This window comes from Muntiacus reevesi, chromosome 4 (assembly GCF_963930625.1).
Source record: "Muntiacus reevesi chromosome 4, mMunRee1.1, whole genome shotgun sequence".
In the NCBI taxonomy this organism is placed as follows: Eukaryota; Metazoa; Chordata; class Mammalia; order Artiodactyla; family Cervidae; genus Muntiacus; species Muntiacus reevesi.
The window spans coordinates 70,114,718-70,141,725 of record NC_089252.1 but is presented as its reverse complement, the minus strand read 5'-3'; the positions used below and the strand labels follow the sequence as shown (position 1 = coordinate 70,141,725).

General features: G+C 39.8%; 1 protein-coding gene across 12 annotated transcripts in view; it reads right to left on the bottom strand.

Annotated features, from left to right (window-relative positions):
- Positions 1 to 27,008, bottom strand: part of LRRFIP2 (LRR binding FLII interacting protein 2) — a 109,600-nt gene that overhangs the window by 62,832 nt on the left and 19,760 nt on the right. For all 12 annotated transcript variants that reach the window (XM_065932972.1, XM_065932975.1, XM_065932973.1 and 9 more), the window contains exons 2-3: positions 22,274 to 22,417; positions 1,127 to 1,213 (exon numbers count right to left, since the gene is read on the bottom strand). In XM_065932972.1, coding sequence (XP_065789044.1) covers positions 1,127 to 1,213; positions 22,274 to 22,363 — 177 coding nt within the window. In that variant the 5' untranslated portion in view covers positions 22,364 to 22,417. The remainder of the gene's footprint in view (positions 1 to 1,126; positions 1,214 to 22,273; positions 22,418 to 27,008) is intronic.

Sequence of the window (27,008 nt, the reverse complement as noted above, 5' to 3'; positions counted from 1 at the left end):
TTAAAAATACACAACATACTAAGCTAAATATGTTCAGTCTGCAGCTTAGAGAACTACAAATAAAACTTAAACCTAATAACTCTATTCTTATAGTTCACGACAATTTTAGGAGTATGAAAGACAACGCATTGTATTGTAACATTTCATCTCAAGTCAAGAACTGCATTCAATATTTGAAGCTACGGGGTAAAAAAAAAAAAATTAGCAATACATTAACTGCTTTTGGCTTTGTTTTTGAGCTGTGACAATATGGACTCTATATACAACTCTTTAACTCATTAACAGAAAATTCACCACAAACCCCAAAATAAAGTGTTTAATATTGCCCTGTAGCTTTATCCCCGCTTTGAACTAAAACATCAGAAATGTTTTTTATGGGAATTTTCAAAGTCAGGTCATTGTCAGAAGGAAAGAGTAAAAAAGAGTATTTGTTTTCTTTTTAAAGCAGCCCAATTTCTATATGTCTAGTTAGAATTTTTTTTTTTTTTTGCTTTTCTCACTGATAATTAAAACAGATGGAAATGTATTAGCTATACAAAAGTGTAACATAAAACCAATCATAATCCCACCATAGATAAACCAAGTACTGAGAGTAATCACTTCTTTCCAGTAGTTTTTGATCTATATATGGATACTAGTTTTTGTAACACAAGACTGGAGTCCTAAAAGTGCTACAATTGTGGGGTTTTTTTCCATTTTCTTTTATGAATATTTTCCTCCATTATTAAGTATGCTTACAAACTATAAGGTTGTATGCTTTCACAGAGTTTAACTATGTAGTTAAGCTGCATAGCTTAACTATGTATTTATCATAATACAGTAAAAATTCTAGGACATTTAGGACTACAGTAAATAATCCTGTCATCTCTAAGTCTTTTTTGGCTATTACAAGGACTTATAACACAACAGTAACTTATGAAAAGAGGTATACAGGTGTCTGCTGTTACGATTTCAAACAAATATTGTACTTAACTTGCTGACACAGAAATGGCTCGTTAAAACACATACATCAGGTTACTCTATTCCCAGTATTTCAAAAGGAGCCAGGTTTACTTCAGAAGGAAACTAGCCACACACTGATCTGGGGGGGGAAATAACACAAAATCAGGGTATTTTCTCCAATTACCTCTTTCTGCTGCCGCTCCAGTTCTCTCATGCGGATATCCCTTGCTTCGGCCCGGGCTGCCCGCTTTGCTGCCAGTCTTGCCTCTGCCTGCAAAGTAACAGAAAGACTGAGCATTATTTAAAAACCAGTGGTTCCAGCACCACCCCTCGAGATCAGCTTGGAGGATAGAGAGTCAGAAAGAGTGGGGACACGGCGTTGTCCACCAGCAGACTGACGACCTCTTCGGTCTACCCCTCTTCATCCCCTTCATAACTCACTTCCTTTTCTAGTGCCAGAGTCTCCTGCAATCCGGGCCTTTATGCACACTGCCTGACTTGATAACATACTCAAAACATTTCGCACTGTCCATTGTAGGTTCCTCCAAACTTGCTTTTTCCAGAATTTCTTTCCCCATCAGTTTAGAAATGGCAGGGCTGGCCCCTATTTCACTGTGAGCATCGCCAACATTCACTCTTCTGTCAATTCTTGACCAACTCTTGGGTTGACCTGACAACCCAAGCTGTCAACTCCTGGGTTGCGTTTCCCTCTAACCCATCTCGCTTTCTTTATGCTCACTATTCCTGCTTATTTCAGGAACTCTTCCTCCCTTTCTCTCTGCGATAATAACTGACAAGCCATCAGATTGACCACTTAAAAACATACAATTCAGTGGGTTTTTAAGTATATTCACAAAGTCGCACAATTATCATTACCATCTAATGATACTTTCATCACCCCAAAAGGAAAACCTGTACCCATTAGTCGTAATTTCCCATTACCCAACCCCAGCCCTGGGCAACTATTGGTCTACTTTCTGTCTCTATGAATCTGCCTCTTCTGGACACAGCATATAAATGAAATCATATAATAAGAACTCTATCTCTTAGACACTGCAACTGCCTCCAAATCCGTTTATCTGACTCCAGACTCGACTCTACAATTCATCATCTATGTGGTTACATGACTGCCAGTCTGCCTTACAAAACACATTTCTGATCAAATCAATCATTCTGCTCTGTAAAATACTCTAGGGGCTCCCCCTTACTCATCATTAAAGCAAAAATTCCACAGACCAGCACAAAGAGGGAGAAGGGAATGGCACCCCACTCCAGTATTCTTGCCTGGAAAAACCCACGGACGGAGGAGCCTGGTAGGCTGCAGTCCATGGGGTCGCTAAGAGTCAGACAGGACTAAGTGACTTTACTTTCACTTTTCACTTTCATGCATTGGAGAAGGAAATGGCAACCCACTCCAGCGTTCTTGCGTGGAGAATCCCAGGGACGGGGGAGCCTGGTGGGCTGCCGTCTATGGGGTCGCTCAGAGTCAGACACGACTGAAGCAACTTACCAGCAGCAGCACAAAGAGAAGACAGGAGATGAAGAGCAAAAACAGAGATAAGGTTTCTCCCAGTCAGTTCTCTGCTTTTTTCCCTCAGTTGGCCCCAGCTTCACCAGCTGCATCCATCCACCCACCTCCATTCCTGGACTCCATCTCCTGGGCTGGGAGGTTCAGCCTCTCTTCACAGAAGACTGTTTGCTGGCAGGAGGTATTCTCCCTTCTCTCTCATTCAGCAACCACACTACTTTCTATTAAGAGTTCCTCCAGCCCCTCTGTCACAGAGAATGCCCTACGCACATGTCCCTACTGTGACTTCTTACACTGTGTTAAATATATTATATGGTATTAAAATTACATGCTTCTGTCACCCTGTAACTTTCATGCCTCGGTGTCTGCTAAACAAACAAGAGATTTCCAGGCCACGGGCTGGTGTATCAAGGAAATGAGACAACAAAACAGCTTGATGTACCATACGAAACTAAAAAAATCTCTGTGGTTTCTCTGGGAGTGCTTTCCTGGCTTCTTGGCTGGACTGTAACTCTGATTCAGACTCCTCTGATAAGGACAGTAGCTGCCGCTTCTCCTGTTGTGACAGTATTTGTGCCCTAGTCTCACAGTAGGAGGGCCTCCCAGCGGGCACAATGGTAAAGAGCCCACCTGCCAGTGCAGGAGACAGGAGAGACGTGGGTTCCATCCTGGGGTCAGGAAGATCCCCTGGAGTGGGGGCAAGGACACTGGGGTACATGGGAAATCCCACGGACAGAGGGGCCCGGCGGGCTACGTACACGGGGTCACATAGAGTTGGACACAACTGAGCAACTGAGCCTGCAGGCACTCTCAGACTAAGAAGAGACTCAGCCAAGGTTCAGAAGGATCTCCTGTGCATAAGCACTATCCTGAGTGCAAAAAATACAGAGTAGGACATGCCCTTTCTGCCTAAAGACTTCACAGTCTAGCCGAGAGAGAAACACACTGCTTAAGGGAAGGACGCCTGCAGGAAGGGGCAGCGGGTTTGGCCAGGCAAGGTCCAGTAGGCCTCTAAGCAGCATGACGGTGTAAGAATTACTATTCAACTATCTTAAGTTTGGCATTTTCCTAGTCAGTTTTATATGTTTTAGTAGCAAAAACCCTGCAAAGTGAATTGCAATCTACCATCCTTACGCTCTCACACCATCATCTCCAGAGCACTTAGTTTTTCTCACATGAATGTTCCAATGGCCTCTCTCTTTAAAACACCTACACTCAGGCTTCCCTGGTGGTCCAGTGGATAGGAACTCACGGGGCAATGCAGGGGACACGGGTTCAGGCCCTGGTCAGGGAAGATTCCACATGCTGCGGGGAAATTAAACCCAGGCACCACAGCTACTGAAGGCTGCACGCCTAGAGCTGATGCTACCCAAGAGAAGCTGCTGCAATGAGAAGCCCTCACACCATAACGAGGAGCAGCACCAGCTCCCTGCAACTAGAGAAAGCCCACTCAGCAATGAAGTGCCCCAGCGCGGCCAAATAATTAAGTAGTTAATTTAAAAATACGCCTACACTCTCCACCTTCTCTCCCCCTCTATGAGTGATCACCACATTCTTACCAGAATGTGTACTTTACAGAAAAAGACTTCAAGGCTAAGTTATGCTTCAGCACATAATAAATACATCTACACTTGCAGCCTCCCTTAGAAATATATCAAGAATGCCGATTTAATCCTTCTGATATCTGTGGCTAATTCTGCACAATCTATTCTAAAATGGGAGTTCTCTAACCAAACGGAATTATAGGTAGTTGAAATTTATTCTCTAATGGTACAATTTCTTGCACAACAAAAGGGAAGGGACCTAACTGCCATACAACAGAAAGACCACGGGCCTCAGGGCCACAAACACACCCTCCTCTTTGCTGCTCAGCCAACTCTAAGCAAAACTCGGAAGTTACCTCCCTTGGAGATGGTATTTAAATACAGCAAGTTTTAAGAAGATAAAGAGGTTTCAAAACTACTTTATCTGTTTCTTTTTTATACATTGCTTCCAGGTTCCTGATAGTAGGAATAGCAAGGGGCTAATAACCAATGGTCATTCCAATCTGGTAAGACAAGATGTGTACTGTACTCTTATAGTGATACATTTTTACATTTTTTTTTAAATTATAGAAGTATGATAACACATTTATAGGAGACTTGGAAAACACAGAACAAAATTACATATAGTTCCACTATACATTACAAGCATTTTAAGTAAATTAAGATTTTTAGCTGGAGTTCCAAAATCAAATTCTCAAAAATTAATAAAATACATAGAAAAGTAGAAAGATATAATAGACCTGAAAAGCACCGTGAACCAATCCAACATAATTAGGATTTATACAATTTTCAGACAACAGCAGGATACAAATTCTATTCGAATTCCCATAGATTATAAACCAGGAGACACTGGAACATATCCAGGGACATAAAACAAGGTGCAAAAATTTCCTGGTCTAAAGGTATTGAAATCATATGAAATCATATATACCTCTTAACACTGTGGAATTGTTAGAAATCAATATCAAAAACATTTGAAATTAACCCACATATTTCCAAGTGCAATGTGACATTTACCAAGAGAGATCTTAAACTCAGCCACTGAAAGCCTCAGTAAATTTACAAGACAGGAAAAACACAGAGCATGACTGCAAATAAAGCCTTTAAATGAGAAATTAGTATCAAAATGAGAACCTAATGTCAAAGATGCTTAAAAAAACCCCATGTATATGGAAATTAAACGTCCACTTAAATGATGAGTGTATATAAGAAGTCATAACAAATAAAGTTAGGAAATATGTGTAATAGAATAAAAATGAAAAGACATTTATCAGAATTTGTTGCATTCCGCTAATGCTGCTCAATGCAACTAAATTTAATGTGAAATTTTAAATAAGGTATGAAAACAAATAATAGATCCTAGCATAAAATTTTGTAAGATTTGAGTAAAACCTGTATTTTAGTTAATAATACTGTGAAGTGAAGTGAAAGTCACTCGGTCGTGTCCAACTCTTTGCGATCCCATGGACTATACAGGCCATGGAATTCTCCAGGCCAGAATAATGGAGTGAGGAGCTTTTCCCTTCTCCAGGGGAGCTTCCCAGCCAAGGCAGGTCTCTAGGACTGCAGGTGGATTCTTTACCAGCTGAGCCATAAGGGAAGCCCAAATAATACTGTATCATATGTTAATTTCATGTTTGTTTGTTTACAACAGTATTTCTTTATATTTTCAGAACTGGATTAGAAATTTCAAGTCTCATTCAAAATTTTTTTAAAAATCACTAAGATAATAAGCCTTCTAGACTTTTACCCATAATACTAGATATACTGATATATGTTTAAACAGTCAAATTATAGGTACACAAACCACACTTCAAAGCAGCAACACCAGCACCTTCCCCTCAGGATACAATTGTGTCAAAGAGCTACCACAGATGAGTTTTAATCCACTCTCACAGATACAAATTAAAAAGATAAAACAATAAAGGGTCAAAAGGATTGAACTAAGTTCAAAACAAAGGTTGGTTAATAAAAATTAAACACAGAATCACCACTTGACCCAATAATTCCACTTCTGGGTACATATACAAAAGAACGGAAAGTAAAGACTCAAACAGACATTCACACACCAAATGTTCATAGCAGTATTACCCATGAGAGCCAAAAGGTATAACCACCCAAATGTCTATCGGCAGATGAATGAATAAAGAAAAGGTACCTACATTTTCCATACAATGGAATATTATGTATCCTTTAAACAGCAGGAAGCTCTGACTATATGCAACAACTTTGATGAATTTTGAAGACACTGTTAAGTGAAATAAGCCAGACACAAAAGGACAAATATTAAATGCTCCTGCTTATCTCAAGTTTCTAAAATAGTCAAATACCACAGGGATAGAAAGTAGAACAGTGATGTCTAGTGTGGGAAGAAGGGGATGGGAGTTGTTATTTTAGTGGGTACAGAGTTTTACTAAGGATGCTGAAAAAATTCTGAGGATGGACAATGGTCGTGACTGCACAGCAGTTTAAATGTACTTAACATCACTGAATTGTACACTTGAAGATGATCAAAATGATTTCATGTTATGTTTATTTTACCACAAAGAAAGATTAGTTAATTTAAAAGTCAGCATAAGATGTGAATGAAATCAGAAGTATTCAGGAGCCTAATTCATTGAAGTATCTGTATGGCCTTTCGGCTGATATGACCTAAACTTTTAAGTAAAGTTAATAGGAAAATTCAGGAACTGGAAATTCAGGTTCAGAAATTACCAGTAAATCTAGTAAGCACTGGACCAGGTTTCTAAACATTATTCTGATTATTATGTTTTGAAATTTTGGACATATAAAAGCTGGTTAAAGGAAATAATTTGTAATTGAATAGGTATAGAAATTTATTCTCCATAGAGCAGTGAAAATGAAAACACAATAAAGAAAGATATATTTGCATAGAATTAAATCTTATTTCTCACTAAATGCTTGGGGCAAGTGGAAGAAAACATGGGCTTTGATTATCCTTGGAACAAATGCTCTAGACTGTGCTGAATTATAAACCTTCTAAACTCACTGAATGTTCACTTTATCACTCAACTAATAACTAGGAACCATGCAAAGGGAAACATGAGACCTAAACATGTATTACAGTTTGAATGCTTCTACCTTAGGGACTTCTCAACCATCAGAATTTTGTATTGTGTTGTTTTGGAATTTAAGAAAAGAAACATACATGAGATGCAATAAAAAGACAAATACAGCTGACCCTAGAACAACATGGGTTTGAATTTTGTGGATCCACTTATACATTAGGGAAATGCAAATCGAAACCACACTGAGATACCATTTCATACCCATGAGGATGGCTATTAACAAAAATATTTTTTAAATGGAAAATAATTGGTGTTGGTAATGATGTGGAGAAGTCAGAACACATCACTGGTGGAGACGCAAAATGATTGCAGCTGCTACTGAAGATGTCTTAGGAACTCCTGAAAACATTAAACTTAGTCCATCAGACCTAGCATCCACCTCTAGATACATACCTAGGGAAATGGAAACATGTGTCCACACAAAAGCCTGTACATAAGTGTTCACAGTAGTATCATTCGTAACAGCCTCCAACATGGAAACAACTGAAATGTTCAACTGATGAGTGGATAAAAAATGTGGTTATCACATTAACAAATTGAAAGATAAAAAACATATGATTATCTCAATAGATGCAGAGAAAGCCTTTGACAAAATTCAACACTCATTTATGATTAAAACTCTCCAGAAAGCAGGAATAGAAGGAACATACCTCAACATAATAAAAGCTATATATGACAAACCCACAGCAAGCATCACCCTCAATGGTGAAAAATTGAAAGCATTTCCTCTGAAATCAGGAACAAGACAAGGATGCCCACTCTCACCACTACTATTCAACATAGTGTTGGAAGTTTTGGCCACAGCAATCAGAGCAGAAAAAGACATAAAAGGAATCCAGATAGGAAAAGAAGAAGTGAAACTCTCGCTGTTTGCAGATGACATGATCCTCTACATAGAAAACCCTAAAGACTCTACCAGAAAATTACTAGAGCTAATTAATGAATATAGTAAAGTTGCAGGATATAAAATTAACACACAGAAATCCCTAGCATTCCTATACACTAACAATGAAAAAACAGAAAGAGAAATTAAGGAAACAATACCATTCACCATTGCAACAAAAAGAATAAAATACTTAGGAGTATATCTACCTAAAGAAACAAAAGACCTATACATAGAAAACTATAAAACACTGATGAAAGAAATCAAAGAGGACACAAACAGTTGGAGAAACATACCGTGTTCATGGATTGGAAGAATCAATATTGTCAAAATGGCTATTCTACCCAAAGCAATCTATAGATTCAATGCAATCCCTATCAAGCTACCAACGGTATTTTTCACAGAATTAGAACAAATAATTTCACAATTTGTATGGAAATACAAAAAACCTCGAATAGCCAAAGTAATCTTGAGAAAGAAGAATGGAACTGGAGGAATCAACCTGCCTGACTTCAGACTCTACTACAAAGCCACAGTCATCAAGACAGTATGGTACTGGCACAAAGACAGAAATATAGATCAATGGAACAGAATAGAAAGCCCAGAGATAAATCCACGAACCTATGGACAGCTTATCTTTGACAAAGGAGGCAAGGATATACAATGGAAAAAAGACAATCTCTTTAACAAGTGGTGCTGGGAAAACTGGTTAACCACTTGTAAAAGAATGAAACTAGAACACTTCCTAACACCATACACAAAAATAAACTCAAAATGGATTAAAGATCTAAATGTAAGACCAGAAACTATAAAACTCCTAGAGGAGAACATAGGCAAAACACTCTCCGACATAAATCACAGCAAGATCTTCTATGACCCACCTCCCAGAATATTGGAAATAAAAGCAAAAATAAACAAATGGGACTTAATGAAAATTAAAAGCTTTTGCACAACAAAGGAAACTATAAGTAAGGTGAAAAGACAGCCCTCAGATTGGGAGAAAATAATAACAAATGAGGAAACAGACAAAGGATTAATCTCAAAAATATACAAGCAACTCCTGAAGCTCAATTCCAGAAAAATAAACGACCCAATCAAAAAATGGGCCAAAGAACTAAACAGACATTTCTCCAAAGAAGACATACAGATGGCTAACAAACACATGAAAAGATGCTCAACATCACTCATCATCAGAGAAATGCAAATCAAAACCACAATGAGGTACCATTACACGCCAGTCAGGATGGCTGCTATCCAAAAGTCTACAAGCAATAAATGCTGGAGAGGGTGTGGAGAAAAGGGAACCCTCTTACACTGTTGGTGGGAATGCAAACTAGTACAGCCACTATGGAAAACAGTGTGGAGATTTCTTAAAAAACTGGAAATAGAACTGCCATATGACCCAGCAATACCACTTCTGGGCATACACACTGAGGAATCCAGATCTGAAAGAGACACGTGCACCCCAATGTTCATCGCAGCACTGTTTATAATAGCCAGGACATGGAAGCAACCTAGATGCCCATCAGCAGATGAATGGATAAGGAAGCTGTGGTACATATACACCATGGAATATTACTCAGCCGTTAAAAAGAATTCATTTGAATCAGTTCTAATGAGATGGATGAAACTGGAGCCCATTATACAGAGTGAAGTAAGTCAGAAAGATAAAGAACATTACAGTATACTAACACATATATACGGAATTTAGATAGATGGTGGCGATAACCCTATATGCAAAACAGAAAAAGAGACACAGAAATACAGAACAGACTTTTGAACTCTGGGGGAGAACGTGAGGGTGGGATGTTTTGAAAGAACAGCATGTATATTATCTATGGTGAAACGGACCACCAGCCCAGGTGGGATACATGAGTCAGGTGCTCGGGCCTGGTGCACTGGGAGGACCCTGAGGAGTCGGGTGGGGAGGGAGGTGGGAGGGGGGATCGGGATGGGGAATACATGTAACTATATGGCTGATTCATGTCAATGTATGACAAAACCCACTGAAATGTTGTAAAGTGATTGGCCTCCAACTAATAAAATAATATTAAAAAAAAAAAAAAAAAAAAAAATGTGGTTATCATCCATAGAATGGAGTATTATTCAGTTATGAAAAAGGAATGAAGTGCTGATACCGGTTACAACATGGATGAACCCTAAAAACATCACGCCAAGTGAAAGAAGCCAGGCACGAAAGGCCACATCCTCCATGACTCCACTTATATGAAATGCCCACAACAGTCAGATCCAAAGCCAGAATGTGGACGACTGACTGCTGGGGGCTGGAGCAGGGGGGAGCTGGAGAGTGACTGCTGACTGGTGTGGTGTTTCTTTATGTGCAGATGAGACTTCCTGTAATTAGAAAGGGGCAGCGGTTGCTCATCCTTCTGAATACACTAACCACCACTAAAAACTGTATACTTTAAAATGGTGAGTTTTATTGTATATGAAGTACATCTCAATTAAAAAAGTTCTAATTGGATTTCTTTGGTGGTTTAGTGGTTAAGACTCCAGGTTTCCAAAGCAGGGGGCGTGGGTTTGATTCCTGGTCGAGAAAGTTCCACATGCCACGTGGTGTGGCCCAAAAAAAAAAAAAAAAAATTTTTTTTAAATAAATGAGAAATGCATAAAAATATAATGCTAAATTAAATAATAAAAGATATAAAATACCAACACATAAAATTCAATATATAAAATGGAAGAAAGGGAATCTTATGATTTCTTAAGTCTAGAAAATACCAGGCTAATTTTTTTTAAATCAGATCTTTAAGAATATACATTATGAATTTCCAAGAAAAGGATAAGACAAACGCATTTCTCAGATTTACTTAACCACATTACTAAATAGACCATAAGTAATTCTTCAAGGATCTTGCTCCAAGGAAGACAGTGGGGAAATAACGATCAAGCTCTGGCAACCCGATTCAAAATGTACTAATTCTGTAAAGGGGGGACCCTCACCTTTGCTCTTAATATTTATAAAACTGAACAGTGCTTTGAGAATGATCTTCACAGAATCAAAACTCAAACTTTCAAGATGACAGAAAAGATGAGACCTCACACTAATATTACTACCATCATTTGAGCACTTAGCAAAGCTAGGTGGTTATTTTCCTTTAATTCACAAAGTAACCCCTTGAGGTACAGAAAGATGAAGCAATTTGCCTAATATCCCCTGGCTAGCAGGTACTGGAACTGAGATCCAGATCCTAAGAATCTGATTCCAGTTCACGCTCTTAACTATGTTGCCACAACTTATATCTTTATATCCCAAGTATAAGAACACAGCCTTAGGCATATAATAAAAGTTTACTTTGGATGAATTATCCTATGATTTTCAATTAGCATAGACTCTCTTTTCTATGAAAATGTACTATTCTGGTTCTCTTTTTTCTTTGACCAGGACTTTACACCAAATGTAGTCAATCTTCTTTTGTTACACACAGCCTTTCCTGTCATTTTTTACCTCCCCATTTTCAACTATTGACCAATGAGAATGACTCAAATCTTACATCTTGGGCTCTGACCAAAATCAAGACCTACATTTCTAACTGTTTGGTGGATCTCTTGTCATGCACTAAGAGTGGATAAAAGCAACCTCATCCCCATGAATACTCTATGCTTCCCTATTTTTTCAAGCTCCAGAAGTGGAACCTTTGTTGAAAACTCAGCCTCAGGGATTCCTGCTTCTTAATCAAACTTTCTTTACATTATCCCTTGAATCCAACCTTTAATTTTCCTTCCAAGCAGGCCCTTACCACTTTTGCCTATGATACTAATTTTAACTTCACTTTCTCCATTCCCACTCTCCTCCTATCTCTGCTATTCCATATTACACACTGTTAAATTCACCAAGAACTGACTCATTGGAAAAGACCCTGATGCTGGGAAAGATTGAAGGCAGGAGGAGAAGTGGACGACAGAAGATGAGATGGTTGGATGGCATCACCGACTCAATGGACATGAGTCTGAGCAAGCTTCGGCAGTTGGAGATGGACAGGGCAGCCTGGCGTGCTGCAGTCCATGGGGTCACAAAGAGTCTGACATGACTGATGACTGAACTAACTAAATTCACCAATACCCAAAAGCACCCTTACATTGTTACAACTTTAAATTTGGATTCTGTTACTGCTTAGTCAAATAAACACAAGCAAATGGGCAAAAATAAACTCAGTGTGGCTCCCACTGGCATCCCAAATCAGAAACTCAACCAAGGCCAATCCTATTCTAAGTATCTGTCCTAAGGGTCTACAAGTAAAGCAGGATCTATCCCACCCAATGGACAGTGCCCTGTTTCCTTGGAATATAACCCCCATGTCAAATTTCACTATTCTAGGGGGAACAAAGTTATATTCATTAAAAAAAAAAAAAAAGAAACAGTTTGAATTCATCATCCTAAGAGTCAAAGGCAGGAGTTTACTATACAGCTATATAACAAGGTAAATATATGTATAGACATGTAAAGTTATATAACAATGTACATATAAAACATAGATGGACGTGTCTATATATAGACACATACACACACCCTCCCTACTATGATGGGAACTCCACCCTCTCCAGGGACCCTGCCTCAACTATCTGATCTCTCCTGCCTGCACTCTCTCCCTCTATTGGTTTGTCCTTCTCATCCTAAGTAGGTTAAAAGCCTCTCCTATCTTTAATAAACAAACAAATGGGGAGTTCCCTGGCAGCCTAGTAGTGAGGATTCCGGGCTTTCACTGCCATGGCCCCAGTTCAGTCCCTGGCTGGGGAACTGAGATCCCATAAGCTGTGTGACCAACAGACAAACCGTCCCATCCTGGTTCGATTCTGTCTCATCTTCTCTTGGAGATGGACACAGGGCCAACTATTCTCTCACCTCCCTCCTGACTCTCTTCAAATGACTGCTTTCTGGCTTCTGCCCAAGTCATTTCAGAGAAACTGCTCATGCCAAAGTCACTCATGACCTCTGACTACCAAACCCAGTAGAATTTTTCTCTTCTTATCTTGCATGTCCTTTCTGGATTTCCCGTATCACTGCCACTCAGTTCCTTCTGAAACACTCCTCTCTGGGCTTTCTGCAATGCTTCTCTCTCCTGGTTTTCCTCTTGACTCCGTGATCTGTCTTCTTCAGAGTCTGACATGGGCTACCTCCTCAAACTTCAATGTAACCAAAGCTTCCAGACTTCATCTCACTCTCTTTACCCTATGTCCACCCTAAGTTCTCTCCCTGGGTGATAGTGAGAGTCTGCAAATCTCTGCGTCCAACACAGACTTTTCTCTCTCAGTCCTGACCCAACTGGCTGTTAAACACTGGTCTGTCCCACTGGAACCTCAGATTCAAAGCATCACAAATGGAATTTACCATGGTGGTACTGAATGGAGCCAAATGCGGAATTGCCAGCCTGCGTGTACATCCATAATGCGAAATCCACGCAACTGGCATGAGAAAGAAACGTAAGCTGTGTGTGTGCGTGTCCCTCAGCTATGTCCAACTCTCTGCAACCCCAGGAAGCCCGCCAAGTTTCTCTGTCCATGGGATTTCCCAGGCAAGAATACTGGAGTGGGTTACCATTTCCTTCTCCAGGGGATCTTCCTGACTCAGGGATCAAACCTGGGTCCTCTGCACTGCAGGTAGATTCTTTACCATCTGAGCTATTTAGGGCTTTACAGACTATGCTTTAATTTCAAGAAATCTGAAATACAAAATTATACCAAGTGAAACTGTCAAAGAAAATGACTAATTAAGGTAGCTAGGTCTCAAGAGTTTACTGTGTTTAATTTTGTTTATTCTTCCATGACACTCATGCCAAAAGAACACTGAAAGACAAGCTGAGACATAATATTTATTGTGTTGCTATGGTTTCCAAATTAACAAGTAAAAGTCATTACTCAACTTCCTAGTAACTTCCCTTTAGTAGAAAATCTTGGGTACCATTTTTCTTAATTTGATCTTACAATATGAATTTTTTTTAAGCTTTTGGTAATTGAAAACCAAGTATATAAACTTTCCTGAGCATAAACAACAATATTAGATAAAATCTAGGGAATTTTAATCCATTTTCTTCTGATGTCTAACAACTGTATCTTCCTTTTATTCAGAAATCTTCTGACAGCAAAATATTCTTTTGGAATGAGAGAAGAAATTTAAGATTATAGACCTTATTACTGAGGTTTGAATACAATCTAATAAATAAGATAGCACAGGAAAGCTGAAACTTTGGCTCAGCAATGACATGTCTTGCCAAAGGAAAATGTGATTCACAGTCCCAGCAGAAATACTTTGTGTGCGTCTTGGAGACTGGGAGTAGGGGTTGCTAGTAATGGCTTTATATTTAGGATAATGATACTGTGCTATCTGAATTTTTTTCTCCAAATGCTTGTAAGTCACAGAAATGGAGAAGATAATGACAATGAATTTTATACCAAACATATTTTAGTCACACTGATACAAAACTTCAGGCTCAGTAATCCTCCCTTAATTCTGGTTAGAGGGATAACTCCAGGAACAGTGAGAGACCAAGAGTAATGCTGGCCATCACAGAGCCAGGGCTTTGGACTGCATGGGGAGGGGTGCCCCAATCACATCAGCCTCCTTCCTTTGCCTTAATTTCAGTGGGTAAATGGGAAAAAAAATGAAGACAGGTGCATTCATGCACTAATGCCACTGGAAAGATTCCTAATTGACTAAAAGTGACAACTCTTTCAAAGCATTTGTCTAATAAAAACATTAAGTACAGGACTTCCCTGGTGGTCCAGCGGTTAAAGAATCCGCCTGCCAATGTAGAGGAAATGAGTTCCATCCCTGATCTGGGATGGAGCAACTGACCCTGCGTGCACCATCACTGCTGCAGCCCATGCACAGCCCGCGCTCGGCACCAAGAGAAGCCACGGCAGGGGAGCCCGGGCCCCACCGAGAGCAGCTCCTGCGTGCCACCAGCAGAGAACACCCGAGCAGCAACAAAGACCCAGCACAGCAAAAGATAAAACAAAAAACCAGTGAGTGCAAAGCGGCAGGACTTTTTAAGAAAACCCTTAACTGGGTAGAAATGGAAAGAAATGCATTCATTTTTAATAACTCTGAAAAGTTGACTCACATTTTATAATCTTTTATAAGTTTTGTGTACCACCACCGAGCATATTAAAGGTAATTTAAGGAAGAGTAATTCTGCCTTCTGTGGAAATAACTTTTCAGACAAATCCAATTTGCACAGAACAATCTGAACCAAACACAAAAGGATGATCAAAGAAAGAGTCAACATTCGGAAGACTCAAGATCTGACCTGGAGTTCTTCAGGGCTCAGCCCAAGGAGTGACTACCCTCAACTCTACACTTTCTCTCTAGACAATCTCATCCACAACTCATGATTTCAATCCCTTTCTACATGTGCACAAGTCTCAGATGTGTATGTAGAGCCCAGACCTCTCCTTTGAGCTCCTGACCCAAACCCCCAAGCTGCTTCTTCAAAATCTCCAGACACATTAAGTACCACACAGCCTAACATAAATTTACAGTCTTCCCTCTGCAAACGTCCTCCCCACACTAACGCTGCCTACCACGCGACCAGATGCACCCAAGCCTCCACCCCCGCTACCCAACCACTGCCACTCACTGAGCATCTTCTCTGCCCCCATTCCAACCAGCTCCCCTCTTCGCCACAGTCGTCACTTTAGGCCAGGCCACCGCGGGCTCCCATGACTCACCTCCCTGCAACCACTAAGGTCTCTTTCTGGTATTATTAATAACAGCATCTCCAACCCACAGGAAAGCCATCTTTTGAAGGCGAAAATCTGATCACGTCACACCCCTACACAAAATACTTCATTTTTCCCCTTTCCTCTTTAGAACGCAGACCAAAATCATATCAGGGTTCTCAACCTAAGTCTTACTGACATTTGAACCAGAGAATTCTTTCTTGTGGGGGGCTGTCCTGGGCACTGTAGCATTTTTAGCAATATCCCTGACCTCTCCCCACAAATGCCAGTAGTGACAGGCAGAAATATCCTCACACGTTGCCCACCGTCTCCTGTGGGACAGAGTCACTCGCTGTTGAGAGCCACCAGCCTACGTGATCTGGGTCCTGCCTGCCTCTCCAGCTACTCTCCTCCTCGCTGTCCACGTCAGTCACAGTGATATCCTAGAGGCACAACAGTTAGGAGTGGAGGAGCCCAAGTGCACTTGTAAACCTGACCCCTTTCCAGCTATGTGACCTTGAGCAAGTCACTCACTTCTCCATGCCTTGGATTCATCATGGATACAATGAGAAGAGCAGACCACCCCACAGAGTTATCAAGAAGATTAAGTCTGTTTAAAGGACTCAGAACAGTGCCTGGTACATAATCAGAGCTCAGCAAAAGTTAGCTGGTGCTATTCCTTGAATTCTCCATATCTTTCGGCCTCAGAAGCTTGTCCCATGTTCTTCCCTCTGACTGTAAAGCTCTTCCCGGAATCTGACAGCTCCTCCTAAATCATTCACTCCTTCTTCAAAACTCAACTGAGAGGGCGCTTCCTCAGGGAAGCCTTCCCAAAGCCGTCAAACATGTCAAGTCCCCCATCACACACTCATCAGTAAAATCATTTACTGTTCACTCAAAGTACTTAGCACGGCTGTACATAAATATATTATTACATTTGCTCAATTTTAAGAATGCTACTGGTTGTGACATATACTGACAACCACAGCTTTCAAGACAGAAATTACAATATTAAATGTAGACATTAATTTTAGGGTCAATTTTCCCCTCTAGCATCTAAGCTCTATAAGGGAAACGTTAGACCTTGTCCTGACCTAACAGCACCTGTGAGAGCAGATGCTCAATAAACATTTACTAAATGAATGACGTTCAAAATTTATGTTTCTAAAACAGCCCACTTTATTCTTAAATGAAAAATGGTATTAATACCCATAATCATTATTGATTATGGGAATTCTTTGTATTTTAAAAAACTGCTATCCTTCACACAAGTTTTTTATCCTTAATTCAACACTGCCTAAAAATGAACAGATTACTAGAACAAAACAGCAAAACAACTATGAGAAAATCATTAACTCTTTCAAGCTATCATGGCTGTTATTCCATAAAACAGTAACACTGGACAGTATTTTTTAAACTAAGCACAGTTCTTCCCTTTGTATCCTTCTTCTCAGGCTGCTAATTCATAATCAAATTTCTGGTTCTCATTACTAGGTGGCTGGAATCTACCATTTTAGGCAGCAAAATAATAAAATCCAAGCAACTGTTCATCAACAGATAAATGGATAAAGAAAATGCAATATATACATACAATGGACTATCATTTATCCATAAAAGAAGGAATTAAGTTCTTTAAAATGGAAGAAAAAGAGGAATGAAGTTCTGACACTTGCTACAACTGGATGAATCTTGAAGACATTATAAGCCAGAAACAAGAGGACAAATATTGTATAATTCCAATTACATGAAATATCTAGAATTACAGGAGCTGAAAGAGGGGGCAAAGGTGTTATTGCTTAATGGTTACAGAACTTCTTTCTGGGGTGATGGAAAGATTTTTGAAATAGACAGTGGTGATGGTTACATATGTTTTGACCACAGCTTAAAAATTACTCATGTAAAAACCATTGAATGGTGTGCTTCAGAGGAATGAATTACATGTTACGTGAATTATATCTCAATAAAGCTAGTGTTAAAAAAAATGAAATCTGAAAGTTCTAGCAGCGACAAATGCTAAATAGCCATAGAGTTTCCTTTTGTCCTTACTATTACAAACAGGTGTGCACACAGAATATGTTTACATGCAAACTCTGCTCAACATGACAGTCTCCACACATTTCATTTGCTGGACTCTAACCCTTATGGCAGAAAGTGAAGAAGAACTAAAAAGCCTCTTGATGAAAGTGAAAAGGAGAGTGAAAAAGTTGGCTTAAAGCTCAACATTCAGAAAACTAAGATCATGGCATCTGGTCCCATCACTTCATGGCAAATAGATGGAGAAACAGTGGAAACAGTGGCTGACTTTATTTTTTTGGCCTCCAAAATCACTGCAGATGGTGACTGCAGCCATGAAATTAAAAGACACTTACTCCTTGGAAGGAAAGTTATGACCAACCTAGACAGCCTAGTAAAAAGCAGAGACATTACTTTGCCAACAAAGGTCTGTCTAGTCAAGGCTATGGTGTTTCCAGTGGTCATGTATGGATGTGAGAGTTGGACTATAAAGAAAGCTGAGTGCTTAAGAATTGATGCTTTTGACTGTGGTGTTGGAGAAGACTCCTGAGAGTCCCTTGGACTGCAAGGAGATCCAACCAGTCCAACCTAAAGGAGATCAGTCCTGGGTGTTCACTGGAAGGACTGATGTTGAAGCTGAAACTCCAATACTTTGGCCACCTGATGCGAAGAGTTGACTCATTGGAAAAGACCCTGATGCTGGGAGGGATTGGGGGCAGGAGGAGAAGAGGATGACAGAGGATGAGATGGCTGGATGGCATCACCGAATCGATGGACATGAGTTTGAGCAAACTCTGGGAGCTGGTGATGGACAGGGAGGCCTGGTGTGCTGTGATTCATGGGGTCGCAAAGAGCTGGACACGACTGAGTGACTGAACTGAACTCCTATAAAAGATCAGTTTCTATGCTTGTCATTGATTCTGTTTTTTAATTTTTTTTTTTTTTTTGGGGGCTGTGTCGGGTTTCAGTTGTGGCATGAGGGATCTCTGATCTTTGTTGTGCTTGTAGGATCTTTTAAGTTGCAGCACATGTGAACACTCAGTTGCAGGATATGGGATCTAGTTCCCTGACCAGGGATGGAACCCAGGCCCCCTCATTGGGAGTGCAGAGTCTTAGACACTGGACTGCCAGGGAAGTCACTGTCAATGACTCCTTAGATTTAAGAGAACTGTGCAAGATGAGTATGAATTTTGAGGGGGGTCCTGAATCTCAAAAGAAATCACAGAATTTTAGAACTGGAAAGACATTCTGATCATCAGGTTCAAAAGTAAGCAACATTCTGATGAGTTTCATTTGAAGGGAAGTGCAGAAAACATGTTTTCTTCGTCATCTTGGCTCTACAACAAGGAAAGGAGTAATACTCCAGGCTTCAATGATGCCATAATCAGACTGCCTGCAGACCCTTCAAGACCCTTCTACTTTTCATAGAAACACTCACCGTAACACTCACGAAACTGACTGTGGTGAGGTGGCATAACTGGCTTTCATCCTTCCCCGTCCTCCCTTTCAGATGCTAGCTGCCTAAGGGTCCCCAAGTTGATATACTCTGTGCTTTTAGGTAATTTTCACTGACAGTCAACTCTCCAGCAGCATTTTTCCCAAACCTGTGGGACAGTCAAAGTCACAGGAGCAAACAAGGTAATAAGCATCCAGATGGGCCTTCTGATAGCCCGGAGAACCTGCTGGGACCTCCCCCAACACCTGCTCTCACGAGCGAGCGCCGTGACAGATATGCCCTCCTGAGAGCGCAGCAACTCACCTACCACAGCACGGCAGGACTCCTCCTTCACAGAGCAGTCTCCAAACATTGCAACATTTCCAAAGATCCATACAGGTTTTACAAGATAAGAAGAATCCTAGAGATAGATGGTGATGATGGTTGCACATGTGACTGTACTTAACCCACAGAACTGCACACTTAAAAATGGTTACAGTGGTCAATTTTATGAGTATTTTATAACAATTTTCAAATGCACTCAGTTCCACATGTTAGCACACAAATTATTCAGTGTGCAGAACATCATCATGCCTCTTTTTCCTTTTCTCCTCTTCCCTCTAGTTGTCTGATTTGGTGCCAACTGAGAAGCATGGAAACTTGAAAGAAAGTAAGCAGGAGGAAAAAGAAGCTATTTTTGTTTATTTATGGCATGCCCTATCTACTTCAAAAAATAATTTGAAATGAGGAAAGACAAATTAAACTCATAAGATTAAACTTTAAAAAAAAGATTAAGCTATTTGTCATTATTAGTTGTTACGAGGGTTCTGTTAGTTTTAATTCCTAACCCAAGGCATTTCTGTGTGTGTGAAAGGATGATCCTATCAGAGAAAATAAAGATTGGGGACTATCTATGAATGTCCACTGTCCAACATATGAGTGGACAATAGAGAACTGGCTATGAAAACTTGAAAGAGAAAAAAAGAGTCACAAAGGATATATTAAAGAATTATTAAGACTGCTAAACCTATTTCCTCTAAAGTTTCACAACAACTGCATCATACATTAGGCACTCATTCTTGCAAATAAAATCTTCAATCTTAAAAGAAAAAACTAGTCTTTTAAGTTTCAGGTTTAAGCTGACCAGATCATTAGAGTTGGAATATTCACGTTCAGAGTTCGGAAGACAGACATGAAAACTAGGAATCAGTTCAGTTCAGTCGCTCAGTCGTGTCCGACTCTTTGTGACCCCATGAATTGCAGCACACCAGGCCTCCCTGTCCATCACCAACTGCTGGAGTCACCAAACCCATGTCCATTGAGTCGGTGATGCCATCCAACCATCTCATCCTCTGTTGTCCCCTTCTCCTCCTGCCCCCAATCCCTCCCAGCATCAGGGTCTTTTCCAATGAGTCAACTCTTCGCATCAGGTGGCCAAAGTATTGGAGTTTCAGCTTCAACATCAGTCCTTCCAATGAACACTCAGGACTGATCTCCTTTAGGATAGACTGGTTGGATCTCCTTGCTGTCCAAGGGACTCTCAAGAGTCTTCTCCAACACCACAGTTCAGAAGCATCAATTCTTCAGCACTCAGCTTTCTTTATAGTCCAACTCTCACATCCATACATGACCACTGGAAACACCATAGCTTTGACTAGATGGACCTTTGTTGGCAAAGTAATGTCTCTGCTTTTGAATATGCTGTCTAGGTTGGTCATAACTTTCCTTCCAAGGAGTAAGCGTCTTTTAATTTCATGGTTGCAGTCACCATCTGCAGTGATTTTAGAGCCCCCCAAAATAAAGTTCATTTAAAATGCTTAGAAAAGTATTTGTCACATAGTAAACACTCAAGGGTTAGATGCTTGAATGATACCCCATTTTGAAAATGAAGCATCATATCCAAAAAAAGTTAAAATACCTAGGGACAGCACAAAAAGAGCCTAAAACATACTGGGATTTCCTCCCCTTATAGAAACCTGGGTATGTAAATCCCTCCAAGTTTGGGATCAAACATTTTGAGAAGTTTCAATTTTCAACTAAATATGTGGCTTCCAAAATACTTCATTCAGGTAAATTCTTAAGATCACTGTAAAGTGTTAGCCAATGCTTCATTTTTAAATATCTTTCTCCTTTTCATCTAAAACTATCTCACCAATTTTTAAAAACAACTTTGTTAAGGTATTATCACAGTTTTGTTATCAGATTTTAGACAACTTCCCTCTGTCTCAAATATCCTCCTACAAAATTTGACTTTCAATTCAAAAGCTGAGTAGCTTACAAAAAGAAAAATGTAACAATGAGCTAAATCCAAAAAAACACTGTGTGATATGTCAAAAGGAAACAGCACTAGTTTTACATGAGTTATTTACTAAGAATAACAAAGAGGAAGTGATGCAGGAACAATTCGCACCCAAAGAATACAATCTGAAAATGCTCTAAGTGCTTCTTCTACCATGTTAGTATATGGTCAGGTCTGCAACTGCAGACAGAGTTTGAAACAAAGTTGGCTCCTCACTAAGAAATCACAGCTGGGAGTTATCTGAAATGTCCAATATGCAACAGGAAATGCTGCCAGAGATCTAATAGGTGACACTCCTTTCCTTTTTGTCCTTTTTTCTGAGTTGTCAACAAATCAAAACAAAAATGCTCCAGAAGCTCTATTACTAGCTAAAAGTTAAACACAAAAATTCCACTGCAGTTATTTCAAAAACTGCTAAGATGCTGAATCTGAACAGACACCAAATAAGGACTGTTTCTATCAACAATTATACAGTGCTTCCTGGAAGGTATTAACTGTAGAGCCCAAATGAGCATTTCTTTAATAGAGCTATCATATCTTCAACATTCTAATTACCTTAAGCTTCAATAATGAATATTAATTATAAATTTCAAAACATTAGGACAAGTCCCTGGAGGTCAACTAAACCACAAAAATAAAATGAAAAATTAATTTTAGATAACTTGAATAAATACCCAAGTAAAGAGACAGTAACTGCATTTTATTCTAATACAATATTTTGGAGGCTGTATTTAACATCTAATTCACAGTAAACATTCTGAAACTAGCTCAATGAATGAATCTCTGTATTTCTCCCCCCAGCATCTTTACAACATTCTCTTTTATACAACTCAGTGGTGAGAGAGGTTTTCTAGACATACCTCTCTGGCAATGCTACTCAAAGCTTCATCTTCTGCAGAAAATCGGTCTTTCACAGGTGTCCTTTTCCTTCCAGAACCAGGAGTCCCCATCTTGTCTTCTAAATAGTCTTTAAACAATGAAATGTGACTTCACTGTTTTCAGCCCTGAAATAAAAAAGAAACAGAATAATTTAGGATGTTTCTCTTTATATAGTTTTAATACTCACTTACACTTTTAACAATGAGAAATTATATTTAGTATCAATTACTGAAATTAGTCACCACTTTGTCTTCCACTATCAGTTTTTCCCAATAAATTTTAGAATATTTAAATTTATACTAATTACTAAATTTCCTATGCTTTTCACCATATTATACACAGCACTCTGTGAGAACGTATTATATTAGCTTTAGAAAATTGCAAACAGCAATAATTTTACTTAACAATTTAAAATTACTAGAGCTATTTCTAAAATCTATTTCCATTCTAGAGAGAAAAAAACATTTCACAGAAGTCATTCAGCCTAAAACTTTGAGAGCACATATTCAAGAAAGTTTAATACAGAGCCTTAAAGCTACAAAGGCAAGTTGGCTTTTAGTGTAAATCAGGAAACAATTCCACTTAAACCACTGTTGTGTAGTTCCTAAGTTGTGACCATCTCTGCAACCCCATGGACGACAGCCCACCAGGTTCATCTGTCGAGGGGATTTTACAGGCAGAAACACTGGGGTGGGTTGCCATTTCCTTCTCCAGGAGATACTCCTGAGCCAGGGATCGAACCTGCTCCTCCTGCATTGGCAGGTGGATTCTTTACCACTGAGCCACTAGGGAAGTTACCACATTAAAAAAAAAAAAGAATAAAGTTTATTATTCTGCAATTAGCAATAAACAACAATGTCTGTTGTTCAGTCTTTAAGTTGGGTCCAACTCTTTGCGATCCCGTGGACTGCAGCATGTCAGGCTTCCCTGTCCTTCACTTTCTCCTGGAGTTTGCTCAAACTCATGTTCATTGAGTCGGTGATAACTATCTAACTATCTCATCCTCTGCCGCCTCCTTCTCCTTTTGCCTTCAGTCTTTCTCAGCATCAGTGTCTTTTCCAATGAGTTGGCTCCTCGCATCAGGTGGCCAAAGTATTGGAGCTTCAGCATCAGTCCTTCCAATGAATATTTAAGGCTGATTTCCTTTAGGATTGACTGGCTTGATCTCCCTGCTGTCCAAGGGACTCTCAAGAGTCTTCCCCAGCACCATAATTCAAAAGCATCAATTCTTCAGTGCTCAGCCTTCTTTATGGTCCAACTCTCACATCCGTACATGACTACTGGAAAAATCATAGTTTTGACAATACGGACCTTTGTCAGCAAGATGATGTCTCTGCTTTTCAATACATTGTCTATGTTTGTCATAGCTTTCCTTCCAAGGAGCAAGCGTCTTTTAATTCTTTGGCTGCAGTCACTGTCGGCAGTGATTCTGGAGCCCAAGAAAATAAAAGTCTGTCACTTTTTCCAATTTTTCCCCTTCTATTTGCCATGAAGTGATGGGACCAGATGCCATGATCTTAGTTTTCTGAATGTTGAGTTTTAAGCCAGCTTTTTCACTTTTGCCCTTCATGGATCACAGTCTTGTTGCAGCAAAGGGGCTTGCATAACTCAATGAAACTATGAGCCATGCTGTGCAGAGCCACCCAAGACGGATGGATCATAGCTGAGAGTTCTGACAAAACATGGTCAACTGGAGGAGAGAATGGCAAACCACTCCAGTGTTCTTGTCCTGAGAACCCCAAGAACAGTACGACAACCAACATCTAGGGCAACAAATCCTAAATGGCTGCTATTGCCAGGTAAGTACTATGGGAGGTGTTAAAAATACAGTGATGAACAAAACAGCGATGAGATAGGCCAATGACTAAGAATATATCTATTGGTCTATTGTTATTTTAAAATAGATGTATTTTTACAAAGGAGAGAAGAAAAAAGTCATCTGCTAGGATTAAATAACAAGGATGATAAAGACCATCTAACCTTTCTAGCACATGGTATTTGAAATAAAAGACACTAGTGAGAGAATGCATCCCAAATTACATGACTCCTTCTCTCCTATACACATTCCTGGGCATGTAGCTTTTTTAATGAAATATCTATTAGTTTTCCCTAGCTTTAACAAAATAAACTGGCGAGGGACTTCCCTGGTGGCTCAGTGGTTAAGAATCAGCCTTCTAATGCAGACAATGCAAGTTTGAGCCCTGATTGGAGAACCGGGATTCCACATGCCATGGAGCAACTAAGCTCATGAGCCACAACTATTGAAGCCCACAGGGCATCACTAGAGAGCCCGCGCGCAGCAGCAAAAGATCCTGCATGCTACAACTAAGACCCAACACAAGTAAACAAAATAAATAATAAATACATCAACCAGCAAAATTTCATTCAACAAGAAGCCACAAAGAACATCTCAAGAGAGTTTGTCCTAATAGAATACACTATTGAATATATTAAAAGTATAAGTGACTTTAATGTATTGGAATGAATTTACTTGATCCAAGCAAAGTAAAACAGAACTCATCAATTCATTCTGCCCAAAAAAGTTCTCTCTGATGAAAATTCAGGCCATTCCTATCTTAGCTGACTCCATTTGTTTTCCCTACACAGCTGGCCTGTTATGTTTGTCAATCAGAATGAAGGCTGATCACAGTTTTATTATTCTGCCATAGAAAATATACCTCTATACAAGAAAGTCCATGCAGTCCATGGAGTTGCAAAGAGTCTGACATGACAAGCGATTGAACTGATACAAGAAAAGGATTCATTTAAATGGAAACAGAATAAAAAAAATAAGAATGTATATCTGAAGGCAGCACCTGATTAAATCCTAGCCACAAATCAAGACAATTTCTGGAAAGCACAGACAATCCGCCCCCCCCCCCCCCCCCCCAGAAATCTGCCATCATTCTTAGCCTCAGCACCATTTTAAAGATCATTCACTTATTTAATAGTAATGCTGTGCAAACACTAGTCACCCACTGAGAGAAAAGCAGCATGCAACAGAAGGTCCCTTTTCAGACCCGAGTGACAATTTAGCTGCTGCTCTGTGATATCATCCAATATTTGCCCTTCAGCCAACTTTCCAAGGACTCACTGAAAGACATTTCACAGAAGTGGGATACAAAACGTAAGCATTTTCTAATTCCAGACACACAAAAATAATTAGAGAAGAAAAAAAGATTTGTCTGGAACTGTAGCAAAGTTTAACAGTAGTTTTGTTAGAAGGATGAGTTTTTTCCTTCTTGACTCTCTAAAACTTCAATAGCATCGGGGGGAAAGAGATGCATTTAAAAATAAAAGCTTTCATATCAGAAAATAAACTGGCCCCAAAGTGGATTGCACCCAAATTAGGCCCAATATCTACCCAGCTGAGACACGTTATTTGATACCACCACCAGTGGCATGCTTTTGAACAGAGGATTTCTTTCTCCTCTTTTCCCATAATCCATTTTCCTTGTTTCTCAACTAATGCACTGTCTTAGACGTTAGCGCTGCCAGGATATTCCCTAGCACACAGACTTACCTAAATAATTATCTTTTCTAGGGGGCTTCCCAGTGGCTCAGTGGTAAAGAACCTGCCTGCCAATGCAGGGGACATGGGTTTGAGCCCTGATCCAGGAAGATCCCCACACTCCATGGAGTAACTAAGCCCGTGCGTCGTAACTACTGAAGCCCGAGCGCCCTAGAGCCTGTGCTCTGCAAGAAAAGCCACTGCAACGAGAAGCCAGCGCACTGCAACAAAGACCCAGCACCGCCAAAAATAAATAACAAATACAATTTTTTAAAGAATTATCTTTTCTTAACAATACCTAAACACCAAAACTGTTTCAACCAGCTCCAGGCTAAGCCACCCTGAGAGATAGATGACAGCGAAAAGCACGGAGGCACAGGACAACAGAGAGGAAGCGGAGACAACGTCCTGTCTCCCTTGTCCTCTGAGCCTCGTCTGCAAGGGCGCCCAGGTGTTCTCGCGCATAACTGGCCAGATTCCGGCACGTGAGGCAGATCAGTCATAACCTATTTTAAAGAGCAATTGAGGGCTTTTGCAAAAATTACGTTGTTTGTATTCTGTAAGGAGACATCCTTCCTGACATTAGAAAAATGTAAGGTTCTCAGTCCCTATGCAACCATCTTCTAATAACTCTAGAAGAGTCTACATCACCGACAGGGGGAAACCTTAAAAGAAATAAGATTTTTGGCATAGACAATAGAAAACTATTTTTCAATGAAATGACAAAATTAAAGACAGTCTTGAAGGTGACCTCAAATAAATTATTTCCAGTTTCTGATTCTAAAGGATTCTAAAGTAAATTTCTATTCCAAGGAGGTTTTTTTCAAGAACAGTTTTCTTTGGGAGCCATGTTAATTTCTTCCAGCTTTTCCTTAGTGCTATCAACCAAACCTGGAGCTAAACCTTTACACCCCTTGACAAGAGCAAAACTGCCTGCATTTTTGTGAACTCCTTTACCCAATGTCAAGTTGATTTTCTCCAGATGGTTTTGTCATTAAGTATTTGTCTACCTAAAGGAAAGAAAGGGTGCTGTGAAATATAAACCTTCCAAAACAGACGTATCAATAAGGCTTTCTGTTCTCCAACAAGCTTCTCATGCAATACATTTCTGAAAAACAGGCATTTTGCCACATTAAGTGGCTTTTCACTCATGACACGGTTCACTTTTATGAGGACAGAATATCAGTGTGCCGTATGCTAAATAT